Source organism: Macadamia integrifolia, chromosome 9 (assembly GCF_013358625.1).
Source record: "Macadamia integrifolia cultivar HAES 741 chromosome 9, SCU_Mint_v3, whole genome shotgun sequence".
Lineage (NCBI taxonomy): Eukaryota > Viridiplantae > Streptophyta > Magnoliopsida > Proteales > Proteaceae > Macadamia > Macadamia integrifolia.
The window spans coordinates 41,992,591-42,005,730 of NC_056565.1; the positions used below are offsets into that span (position 1 = coordinate 41,992,591).

General features: G+C 38.3%; 1 protein-coding gene across 2 annotated transcripts; it reads left to right on the forward strand.

Moving 5' to 3' along the window:
- Nucleotides 1-397: 397 nt before the first annotated feature.
- Nucleotides 398-13,058, forward strand: LOC122088395 (7-hydroxymethyl chlorophyll a reductase, chloroplastic). Of its 2 annotated transcripts, none has more exons than XM_042657658.1 (16): nucleotides 398-598; nucleotides 716-818; nucleotides 943-1,027; nucleotides 2,233-2,344; nucleotides 3,317-3,401; nucleotides 3,541-3,582; nucleotides 3,682-3,760; nucleotides 3,904-3,955; nucleotides 4,054-4,116; nucleotides 4,470-4,567; nucleotides 10,666-10,728; nucleotides 10,817-10,878; nucleotides 11,408-11,435; nucleotides 12,004-12,083; nucleotides 12,295-12,364; nucleotides 12,475-13,058. In XM_042657658.1, the coding sequence occupies exons 1-16, from the start codon at nucleotides 511-513 to the stop codon at nucleotides 12,538-12,540; spliced, it is 1,176 nt and encodes a 391-aa protein (XP_042513592.1). In that variant the 5' UTR covers nucleotides 398-510; the 3' UTR covers nucleotides 12,541-13,058. The 2 variants fall into 2 exon arrangements, with proteins under 2 accessions (XP_042513592.1, XP_042513594.1); XM_042657660.1 differs by having other exon boundaries at nucleotides 402-598; nucleotides 10,693-10,728; nucleotides 12,475-13,054.
- Nucleotides 13,059-13,140: the final 82 nt, after the last annotated feature.

Consider the following 13,140-nt stretch of genomic DNA (forward strand, 5'->3'; position numbering starts at 1 on the left):
ATTAGCAATGGGATTTACCTCCATCGATTTTAATCAGACCAGAATCAGCTAAAATCACTTGAATCCAAGAAAAACAAGTGGAATCAACCACATTTGATCAGTCAAAGTTGAGATCGATCTCTGCCAATTCCTCGAACCCTGCCATTACAATGCCCTTTTCTTTCTTGCAGAGGTGGAAATGGGAATGTGTTAGAACTTTATGTTTGTGAGTCATGGTTTGTTACCCATATATCGCGTGTTATGATTTTTAGAAAAGCAGCATTCCAATATTACATGATTTTTATTTTTTATTTTGGAGTAAACCTTCCATTATTACATTTTTTTTTTTTTTTGGGTAAACTTTATTACATAACTACCAAAAGGATGCAAAAGGTCAAAAAGGGTAATCCAACCCTGCACGTATTTCATGAGAGGATAACGTAATTTACGCCAAATCTACTCGTGCCATAGACGTCTGTGGTGGTAACAAACCTTCTTCCACTTTTCCCCAGCCTTACTCCTCCTGCTTTCATGGCTTTTGCAATTGCGAATTTATCTTCGTTGCCTCAGTCCTTTTCTGTAATATCTGCTGCATCATCATCATCATCATCATCAAAAGGTATTTGAATTCATTAGTTCTTCGACTGGGTCTGCTTCGAATTTTGGGTGTGTGTGGCTTTTGAAAACCATTACTCCTTATGTAGAAATGTTGTTAATGGTGAGCTTTGTGTCTCAGAGTCGAACTCAAGCTCAAATTCACTTAAACTGAGGGAAGATTGGAGGAAACGGTCCAAGCCCATTTCTCCCGGGAGCACTTATCCTGCTAAAGACCACTGCAGGTTTTTGTTTCCCCCTTGTTCTTTCCAATTGCAAAAAATTGTGTTTGTTTGGCTTTATGGGTTGAGGAACTAGCATTGTTTTATTTAGTTGGGAATCTGGGTTTACACTCTTCATTTTTTACAGTCAATGTGGTTTGTGCGACACCTATTACATTGCCCATGTGAAGAACGCGTGTGCTTTCTTAGGAGATGGGATGTCTAAGATTGAAGTAAGAAATCTGATTCCCTCAATCATCTATTATGATAATTTTTGTCTTATGTTTTCTGTTGTAGTTTTCAAATTTTATAGAATACTCCATTTGGTAGAATTGGGTGTTGGGAAAAAACACAAATCCTTTCCACCTGTGTGCTAATTTAATTGAGATACAAATACAACCAAATATGTAGAGAACTAGTAATGAGGATCAATCAATCAAGCTAAACCACAATAGGAGACACCAATTTTTAATGTGGAAAACCCTTCCAATGAGGAAGTTAAAAACTACAAGACCTAGTCCATATCAAACTTCTACTATGCAGATAATGGGATTACAAAGTTGTTTTGTAGGTAAACTAGAGGCTACCAATAAGCATAAAGAGAAATACCCTACTCTTGGATAACAATATATCTTACAACATGACAAAGTGGAATCACAAGAACAGTAACATTCTCACCTCAATACTGACAATGACAAATATATAGGAAGAACTGCTATGCTGCTACACCATCACAATACAATTTGTGTAAAATGTAAAAATAAAAAAATAAAAAAACCAAGAAATCTTTGCTTATTTTCTTGGAATTTTCTCACCGATATGAGTTAATGCGGAAGTCTCAGCTTCGGATAGAAAACAGAAAATGAAGAGATGAGAATGAGAGGTGGTAAGGTCTCTGCAGCCTTAGTGTTTATTTAAGAGAAATAAGAGAGAGTGTGGGAAAGAGAGAACCGCCAAGGCGGTTTTGGTATTCCATCGCCAAAGCCAAAAGGCTTTTATGTGGGTCCCCGTCCACATGAGGAGGTACCCAACACTATGTTCATCTTTTCTTAAGCCAAAAGCTGCCCATGATTTTCATAATCAGCACCATATAGGAGGGCAAGGATCCATGCAGCTGACTCCATTAAGTTTGGGAAAAGGCTGAGTTCATTGTTGTCGTACCACTATAAAATTGCAAGTTACCTAGAAAGCAAAGTTGTTCATGATATATATATGCTCCCAAGTTACTTGTTTGGGCCAGTAGTCAGAGACTTAGCATTATGTCTGTTAGATCTGACTTCTCTGGTATATGAATTTTGTTATTTGACAACCGAAGTGCTGAGCTGGGTGGTGGATATACAATTCCATCATGAGTCTGTTATTGGGACATGTTTTCTGCCCTTTCTTCTTATTTGTCCTGTTCACCCTCTGAATCTCTTATAAATTTTCTTGGTATTAGGGCTTGGAACCTATGGTTCATGGCAGAGGGAGGAAACTGGATTCACCTGATGAGACATATTTTGGCGTCCATGAAGATTTGTTGTATGCTCGTAAGACTAAGCCTGTAGAAGGTAATGTTCAAGTAGTTTTATTTATTTATATATTCTTTTGTAGGTCTGAGATTACTACCTTCTATCTAAAAGGTTATTTCATAGACAATGTTAATCTGGTAACGAAGGTGACAGTTCAGGTACTTTTGAGTCTTAAGGTGACTGATGGAGCATATCTTTTTCTTTTGAAATTTAGTTTTAAAGATATCTTATATTTCATGTGGATCTCACGTGTTCCGTGAGAGATGCAAAGATAATTTTCCTTTTAGGCATGCTGGATTCATCCTATAGTATTTCTCTTTGTTTCTCTTTTGCTTTTTAGCAAGTATCCATTGCTGATTTCAAGGGAAAGTAAGGCCATGTATTAGAATATCATATACTGCCATTTTATGTGATAAATATCCCTCATCTAACTCCAAGTAGGTTAGCTTAGTTGGCAACGACCAGCAACAACTCTATCTTATCCCAACTAGACAGCAACTCTACCTTATCCCAACTAAATGGGGTCTGCTACATGGATCCTTCCCCTCCAAAAGAAACTGAACCTTAAAGAATACCAAAAGCTGCCATGATGCCATCCAGGTATGCAACTAGAAATATCATAACAATGTAATGCACTTTTATAATAAAGATAAAATATTATTAAAGGTTTAGTAGCATGGGATGATGGTATGAACTGATAGAAAACAGCCCAAAAGGCAAAAATCCTAGATAAGAAACTACACATCTAGTCTGCTTAACCCCAATAAGATCTAAGCAATACTTATGATGTGCCGTAGCTGCTATTCTTGCGACTGCACCTACTAAGGATGAAAGCAAATATTGGCTTTTTTCAAAAACATCTACCAAGAAACCTTCAACTTAAACCATCTAGGAAAGGACCAACACCTCACAAATTTTTTTTTTCAAAGGTTTCTTTAGGTACATTTGAGTTTTAAGGGTGGTATTGATATTAATTTGTTTATTTGTTGGTAAATGGTAATTGAATTGTAGGAGCCCAATGGACAGGAATAGTAACAACCATCGCAATAGAAATGTTGAAAGCTAACATGGTTGAAGCTGTCATTTGCGTACAGAGGTAGTATTTTTAGTTTTCTTATAGATTTTTTTTTTTTTGGGGGTGGGGGTGGGGTGGGAGCTGATTTAATGATATATTTTCCATCATCATATTTTAAGTAGCGAATATTTATGCTATTTCTTACTGTAACTATCTGTAGTGATCCAGAGGATCGACTTAGTCCGAGGCCTGTTTTGGCCAGGTACGTTTTGAGAAATTAATATTTGGATTGGACCATATTCTATTTGCTGGAAGACTTCTTGGTTTTCAAAATTAAGCTAAGCTATCTTGCCTTTTGTAGGACACCGGATGAAGTTCTGGCAGCAAAAGGTGTTAAACCAACATTATCTCCTAATCTGAATACCCTTGCCCTAGTTGAGGTGCGTTTTAGCTTGTCTTAGTAATGAAGATTTTTTTCATTGTTGTCTTTATTTCTATGTCATGCCATTGATCTCTTTCGAGAAATATGAATGGCAGCTTCAGAATTTCAGAAATAATCAAATTTTATTTTTGTTGCTGACAGGCAGCTGGTGTAAAGCGTCTTCTTTTTTGTGGTGTTGGTTGCCAAGTACAAGGTATGTCCTATGTTTTCATAATTAATTTTTTTTGTGTTTGGTTTGTGCTCTGTTTTGACTTGCACTATTGTAATGCAGACTGATTTCTTGAACTGCAGCACTAAGATCCGTGGAGAAGTACTTGAACTTGGAAAAGCTATATGTCCTTGGAACCAATTGTGGTAATTAGGAGTTTTTAATGAGTTTATTGTTGTTTTACTTTCATAGTTTGTCGCATTTAGGCAAAGTAGCTGAAACATCTGAAGTATGGAATTCTCAGTATTACAAAGGGCGTACCCAGTGCACGAGGCTCCCGCCACTGCAGGGCCTGGGGAGGGTCATTATGTACGCAGCCTTACCCCTGCTTCGCAGAGAGGCTGTTTCCTGGCTTGAACCTGTGACCACTTGGTCACAATGGAGCAACCTTACTGTTGCACCAAGGTCCACCCTCCATTAATTGTTTGTATCAGTTTTTTTTTTTTTGGTCTAATTAATAATATAATTTGGAAGGTAACTGACATTTTTTTTTTAATAGTGGATAATGGGACTCGAGATGGGCTAGATAAGTTTCTGAAGGCTTCAAGCAGTGATCCAGAAACAGTAATGCATTATGAGTTTATGCAAGATTACAAGGTACTGTTGTACTTTGATCTTTTGCTTCTATTGCGCTTAATGTTCTAATATAGAGCGTGGTTTGTCCTGCAGTGGCTTAGAAATAGACAAATTTTCGCATGTTCAGTTGCTTCTCTGAAAGTGTTTTCAACCTTTTCAATTTGGGTGAATTACCACATGGGCTGCTGAGAGTGGTCCATCTAGATTGCAACTTCTGGCTTAAAGCCATGGCAGATTAGGTCTTTTACACTGGGATTACTAGGGCTTAACATACCAAATCCCAATCATCCAGTAATGATCCTTTTTTTTTTAAAGCCTAAAAGCTGTTCCTGTCCTTTTAAAGGGAGATTTCAGTTCCCTTTGCCATGTGGTGAATATATCTAGAATTCAAATGAAGAGTGGGATATTCTATATAAAATAGTGATGCAATGTGGTGACTAGGTCTAGGTCTAGAATTCAAATGAAAAGTTGGGATCTCCTCTAGCAAAGAGTGACACTTCAGTGCCCTTAGACAGGCATTGATATATTCTGCGGTCCTGCCTTTGCAAGGATCAGGTATGATTTGGGAAAGGGGGATGGAACTCGGTCTTGGGAAGATCTAGGGTTGAAACTTAAGTTGTCCCTTCCCACCCTTTCTCCCCCCTCCCACCCACACCCCACCCCACACCCCCCACCCCCCCAAAAAAAAAAATGTTTTGTTTCCAGGTACTGGGCTGGTCCATTGTGCAAATGAATTACATGTCTTATATTCAAAGAATCCTGAAACAGAATTGGTTCACAAACTAACAGGACTCTAAGGTTGCACAAGAGAGGAAGAAGAAAGAAGAAAGAAGAAAAAGAAGAACATGAAAGAGAAAATAGAGCAGACCGAGTGGGAGAAAAGAAGAAAATTTATAGAAATTCGGTGGCTCCCAAGTCAGTGATCCAAGAAGAGGCAGTGGAAGGGGCTGATGTAGAGGCATGCAAGGGTGAAGCCGAAGGATCTGACATAGTGGTTTAGGCAGAGGGACTACCTAGCTGTGACATAACCCGTTGAAAGGCTACCAGATCTTTCCTTCTGAGGGAATTTTGGTCAGCCTGGCTTCCATATGGATATCCCATTGGTTCAGTTTCAGCTATCACAGTGTGTGCTCTAGCTCCCTCTCTCATGATACTATGCATATCGGTTGGTGCAACTCTAGCAGCATGCCCATGAAGCACCCAACAATTTTCCCTAGTGTATCTGGATCAGCCACAATGATCACACCTGAGCCTACATTTGTCATCCAAGCGACTTGGGCCTTGGCCCCTCCCTCCACTATACCAACCCCTCTATGAGCTAGAAGCAAGGGTGACCTTTCAATGGATGGGGTAGTCTCCATAGCCACTCATCTGGTCTCTTCACCTTGCAGATAACTGCAAACTTCATGGGGTAGAGTCTTGCTCAAAATTTTGCACCCGAATTGGCTTGTATTCTGGGTTCAAGCCACTAAGAAGAATCAAAACACGTTCCTTCTCAAAGATCCAATAAATTTTCTCTTCACATCTTCAGGATTGGACAGATGGAGATCTTTATAGGGGTTATATTCTTCCCAAAGACTAACCACCATGCTATAGTACTCAACAATAGTCTTCTCTCCCTGCCTCATAGTAATGAATTTTTAAAGAAGCCGGTAGACCCTAGCCGAGTCCCCCATTCTATCAAAAGTCCTAACAACACTGTCCCAGATCTCCTTGACTGTTTTCTTATAAACCTCTTGCCAATTTCTGGCTTCATAGAAAAAATAAGCCAAGTCATAACAGTGAATTCTCTTTCTCCCATTTCTGGTATGTTGGATCATTTGTGGGTGGAGCTCAAATACTACCAGTGATATAACTGAGTTTCCCCTGACTCCACAGGGATAGCTTCACGGGGTGAGCCCAATCTAGGTAGGTTCCAATGTCCAACTTTACAATGGAAATCTGAATATTTGGGTTTTCAAAAGCAACAATGTTGGAATTAACACCGATTGAACCACCAATGGAGGCTTCCATTGAGCCACTAACCTCAGACATATTGTGATAAAAACACTCAGGGAAGCTGGTTGTTTATCCATACCAGATGGGGAGTACACAGGCTACCTAGTCTCCTTGCCTCAAACAATCTGTCTACTTGCAGGCACAAGAGTGAAGAGAACACACTCGACCCATAAAAAATATTCAAGAAACTGACCACTTCATCACATAAGCATGAGCAAACATGAATTACATTTTGATCCTCACAAGATTCACCGAACAACAGCATCCATCGAATGGTATAAGGCTCTCAGATTTAGTAAAATAAAGCTTACTTGTAGGTCTGGCCAGCAGATCAACCTGTGGAGTTTTGAGTTGTGGAAGAACAGCACAAGGAGTTAGCAACCGGGCATGGGAGATGGAAAGCGGACCCTTGGGTGATTCTAACAGTGCATGTCCCAGCTCCTGATGCAAGTTGATAAGAGAGAAAAATACAGGGCTTGTGGTAAACTCCCCTGTTCTGTCCCTCTTTGATTTGAGTTCCAAGCAATCTAGTCTTCACATGAGAACCTCTATTGGTGCTTCTACAGTCTTCGTCGAAGAATTATGTCAGAGTTGTCACGTGACAGCCTCTAACTTGAAACCCCTTTGTAACCTAGGGTTCCTAAGTGATGGAAAGTAAGCAGAGAACTTGTGGCTCGACTGTAAAACCAGAATAGGATACTTTGATGTCAAGTTGAATTTTAAATTAGTGGAGAAAAGAAGAATGAGAGGTAAAAGAAGAAGAGGAAGCAGAGAAGATTGTGTGGTAATTGCATGGTTCTTTTCCTTGTATTCGTCTGCTTGCTTATATTATGGGAAATTACATATACCCCCATGCTAACATAAGGCAGTGTAGAGAGGTAAAAAGGACAAAGCATAATACAAGATAATAACAAAGTACCCAAAGTACCTTTATTACATAAACTCTAGCATTGGGTTGGTGTTTTAATCTCTTATTTGGAAATTAGATAACTTGGGATAGTTTCGGTGGATGAGACAAAAGCAATGATTGCTAAGTTGGATTTATGGAGATCAACCTTGGAATCAAGAGCTTTTAAGAAAAGTACAACAGAAATGGAGTATATGGTGTGTGACTTTAGTCACACTAAGATGAATAATGAAACAGTGAAGCTTGAGGGGAGGGAGATACCGCAAAATGACTATTTTAGATATCTAGGGTCAATCATAAATAAAGAAGGTGATATAGACGATGATGTTTTGGAGAGGATTAAAGTGGGATGGTTGAAGTGGAGAGGTAGAGTGTTGTGTGATCGGTATACCGCAAAGTGACTATTTTAGATATCTGGGATCAACCATAAATAAAGAAGGTGATATAGACGATGATGTTTCAGAGAGGATTAAAGTGGGATGGATGAAGTGGAGAGTTAGAGTGTTGTGTGATCGGTATCCCTTTAAAGCTTAAAGAAAAATTCTATAGGATAGTCGTTCGACCTGCTATGATGTATGGGGCGGAATATTGGATGGTTAAAAATCGTCATATATATGAGCTAACCATCATATAGATAAGCTAAGTGTAGCAGAAATGAGGATGTTGAGATGTGTACGGAAAAACTAGGAAGGATAAGTAAGGAATGACCATATTAGAGTTGATTTGGGAGTTGCCCTAAAACGTGATAAACTCTAAGAAAGTTTATTAAGGCATGACCATGTTCAATGGAGGCCTTAGGATGCACTAGTAAGGGGGAGTGATCTAATTCAGATTGAAGAAACTAAGAGAGCTAGGGGCATGCCTAAAATTACCATAGGTGAAGTAGTAAACATGCAAAGCTTAGGTATTGTCTCAAGTAGGACCTCGAATGGAGCTGTTTGGAGGGCAAGGATCCATGTAGTTGACCACATTTAAGTGGGATTTACTGAGTTGTGTTACTGTGTTCCTTCTTTTTGGTATTATTATTGTTTCTTTTTGTCTTTGCACGGATCGATGTAGCCGACCCCATTTGGTTGGGATAAGGCTGAGTTGTTGTTGTTGTTGGATAACGTAGGATAGTTTCCCAGTTTTGAGTTGAGTTCAGTTTTTGATAGGAGTCTTTATATATATATATATATATATATGTAAGGAATAATCAATCATCGATCAGATCTAAATATGGAATGAATGATTTTTATGTGAAACTGTTTGAGCCTGTGGTAGAATGCTTTTCCTCTGGACCTCTACTTGATTCAGTTGAGTCCTCTTTCCAGGCTTATTCCTACTTCTCTTCTTTATTTTTTCTGTTCTTCTTCTTCTTATCTCTTTCTTCCTGTTCTCTCTAATGGTACTTGTAGCCCCAAGCATTGACATCGATCTCTACTGATTCTCTTCAGATAAGTTTGAAATTTTAATAGATCATCCCTTTGCTAGAAGCAACTCACCCTATACGGTTTAGTGTTGAAATTTGATCTCCACCGGGAGTTCATATCAGATTTTTAAATCTGATTCCTTGTACCACCAGTTCTTGGTTGCAGAAATTTTTTGTTGGTCTTTGGATCTCCTTTGTAGTGTACTAGTGTTCATTGGTTGGAACCTGTAGGCCTCTTAGTTGTTGATTTTGACGAGAAGTTTCAGTTCAATCTGTGTTCTTATGGGTGAGAATCATTGCTGGAAATCAGACCTGGTTTACCGTAAGGATCACTTATCATGAGGAACACAAAACCCCAGTTCTGAACTTTCATTCTATATCATTCCACTACATTGTAATTATTAAAAAATCCCTTATTTTGAACTCATAATTACAGTTTGGTCCCAGGTTCCTTTATAACTTCCAAATGGATCTTGCAGAGTGCTGTGAAATTACAAAATTGCCACTCATTCTTCTCATTGAGATCACTTTAGTGGGCCCATAGGGATCCAAAAGTAAAGTTTTGTGGCGAGGTTGCATTAAATCAGCTAACAAATAGGACATCTGGATTGGCCTAGTGCTACTATTTCAGTGGCCCCACTACAGGTCCCATATATTGATTTGAAAAGGACAGGAAAAGAAAAAAGGGGAAAAACTGAAAGAAAGAAAGTTCTGGTTGGTCCTAAGCCCATCTTGCGAGGCCGGTCCTCCGTTCCAATATGTCCCTGTTAAGTCATATCTAATGTACAGAATGAAGATTTCAAAGCTGGAGACATTAGAATGTCTCATGCTAGCAGTTGGTCATTCTTTCAGTCTGATCCAATGGTCCTAATGGTTGGATTAGTTAATATGGGACAACCTCTAAGATTAATGCATGCCATACAGAATCACAGAAGTCTTTATTTGGACCCAAAACATAGCTGGCATGGTGGATATGTTTGAGTGAAATGCAGTTGCTCAGGATTGACTGGTGGATTTATTCAATAAAGGGTCTATCCGCTTGATGCAGCACTTCTCCTCGTGACAAGCTTCAATTGTTTTCTCGAAGTTTTGTGCTAGGAGGAGCTCACAAATATGTGGATCTCGTCCATTTCATTTTCATTTTGAGACATGCATATCCCTATATTATGTCATTTTACACAAAATACAATCAAGCAATAATCTTGTACTGCATACAACTTTCAGTTTCGTCAACCGTGCATGACTTGATAGAGATTGGTCTTCTCTGTGTAAGTAGTAGATTCGGACTACGTATGGTTTTCAGGCAATGTGGTTTATATTTTTAGGCTCGATCCCTTCTATTTAATTGAGTCCTTGTCCTTATACAACAACAACAACAACTCAGCCTTTTCCCAACTGAATGGGATCGGCTACATGGATCTGTCAAAAAAGGGGAAAGAAAGAAGAGGCAATGTAACACCGCCGGGCCATCCCACCTAAACGCAATCGGCAACATTGGATCTTTGCCCTCCAAACAGCTCTGTTTGATGTCATACTACTGGCGAGACTTATCTTCTGCATGTCATTCCTTACCAACTCATCTATGGTCATTTTAGGTTTGCCCCTAGCTCTTTTTTGTCCTTCACTGGATCTGATCACTCCTCCGTACTGGAGCATCCCAAGGCCTCCTCTAGACATTGTCCTTATTGTATAGTATTTACAATAAAAACCTTATTACAATGTTGCCATTTACTGGATATATTTAGGAGGATATCCGTCATGATGCCTGAAGTTAAGGAGATTTTGTGCAAAATTTTGATGTAGGATACTATATTGTTGATGTTTGAACAGGTACACCTGAAGCATTTGGATGGCCATATTGAAGAGGTAATCTGATCCCTGTATTATTTTCCTTGTTGCTCTTAATTACTCCAGGTTTGTTGTTTCATCCAGTTTAAATTTATCACTAAAACAGGTTCCTTATTTCTGCCTACCAGCGAATGAATTAGTCGATGTTATTGCACCATCCTGCTATAGGTGATCTCTTGTTCTTTGCTTCAGTAGAATTTATTCTTCTTAATAGTACTAACTTCAGGTAATGGCGACATTTCAATTACTTTCCGAGAGATACAGGCATTAGGGATCCCTTTTGCACTGTCTATACCTTACCCTGTTATTTGGTGTTGGCAAGGTAAATGCAGTTTTGTATGAGGAATAATTAAGAAATGCTAGTATAGAGACAGCAATAGGTTGTGACTGTTCCTATTCCAGTGTTTGTTTTGCAAAGGGGTTGGAGAGAAAATTTTCTCTCAACACCTGACTTTTTTGAGGGACAATTTCCTATATCTACTAGATTAAAACAATAATTTCAAAACAACTACGTTTACAAGAATACTCGTCTTGTAATTTATTTTCTTACCTAGTAGATCTAGGCAATTTCCCCCTTTTTTAATTGACTGAATAATTAATATATATATATATATATATATATTGTTTGGGAATGCCTATTTGTAATTCTCATATTAAAAGCTTGGTCTAACTTGTCAATGTTTGTCATGTCCCACAGCTGCTTTGACTACACAAATGCATTATCGGTGAGTTTGTTATTTTATGCACTCATACAAGTGTATCAATTTACTTGCATTTTTTTATTTATCCTATTACTTTCCTGCAGTAAACTTGAAAATAGTTTTCTGGTGAAAAGAAAAATAACGGAAATATTTCTTGTACTGCAAAAAGGGAAACTAATTAAAAGTTAAGCATTAAACAAGTGGGTTTAAGAGTTTTTGTTTCATGTCATGTTTTCACATTTATAATTGAGGTGCTTAAATGGATAAGAAGAGGCGGTTAATCTTTCTTTTGTTTCATAAATTGTTTGAGATTTAGTATTATTAAAATTTAGTGTCTTACGGGGAGGTGTGGAAAGTCAGTACGTTGGACATCTTAAACTTGATTTTTTTCATCATCTGAAATCTTCTCCGGAACCCTTTGAAACTTGAATCTTCATTGAATCATGTGGGTGGGACTTGGGTGTCCAGATGTTCTTTTGCATCACTTACACCCGTATGCAACAGGATGGTTATTTTTGCACCTGAAGTGGAAAATCTTTTTTACTTCATTTTCTTACACATTTGCTTTCAATTTGTCATTGGCAAACCACAGGATTTGGTGGTAGGGTACATGGGTGTGCCAAAATATACTGGAGTAAGCATGACACAACATCCACAATATATTACTGTCAGGTACAATCACGAACAGATTATGGAAAAATCCCAGTTCTTCTCTGCTTCTTAATGATTCATTCTGGCAGCAATTGTTTTAATCAATTTGCAGTGGTGGCCTTTTGGTTTATCATGTTCATAGAAACATTTTTGAATGTTAATGTTATTGTTAGCCATTCTAATATAATATTCGTGATGAAGTCAAATAATTTTATGACTCTTCAAATTACAGGAATGAACGCGGAAGAGAAATGCTTAGTCTGGTGAAGAATCTTTTGGAGATTAACCCAACTGTCAGCAGTGTATGATCCCTTGTCTCATCCTGAATCATATACTGTAAACTGTTTTAATTGAGAGCATGATAAATGATAAGAAGGTGAAGATCTGATCAAAATAGAGTGTTTTATTGCAGGGAAATCGTCGTCCTTATGTGACACAAACAGTTATTGCTGATGATAATGCAAAATTGGGTAAATGATCTGCCTTTATTCTTAAACTGTGTCTTACAAAAGTGCTCCTGCATTTTCTGGGAATCTGAGAGGTTTTGGAGGTGGCACTAATTGGCCTTTGATGTTCATTTATCACTAAGTCATCTAGTGATTGGTATTCACATTAATAGCATAGTCATCTTTGATAATCGAGGCAGGTTTTTTTTTTTTCCTGGACTAACAGTCAAGGAAACCATTCATTAACTGTTGGCTACATGTGCCATGTGGCACTTGGTGTGCACTCATAAGTAGTGGACACATCCATGCAGTAAGTTTCTGCCCAAATGTCGTTTGCCGTTTTGTGGAATGTAAGTTCTGGAAAATGGTGAAAATGTCCATACAATTGAGAACAGTTGGATGGCTGAAAATTCAGGGGGAAAAGTTCAATACATGGAAAGGCAGGCGGTTGGGATTGTATACAAAACTTGAAACAAGGTAGATCCAAAATGTATCATACCTTCCCAATGTAGAGTAGCCAAATTATTCTCCAGGTAGAAGAAGTAGTTTAAGTTACCCCAAAATAGAGGACTTGGAACTATTTAGTTCTGCCCTAAATTTAGGCATAGAACTGAAAAAAATGTCTGTTTCAT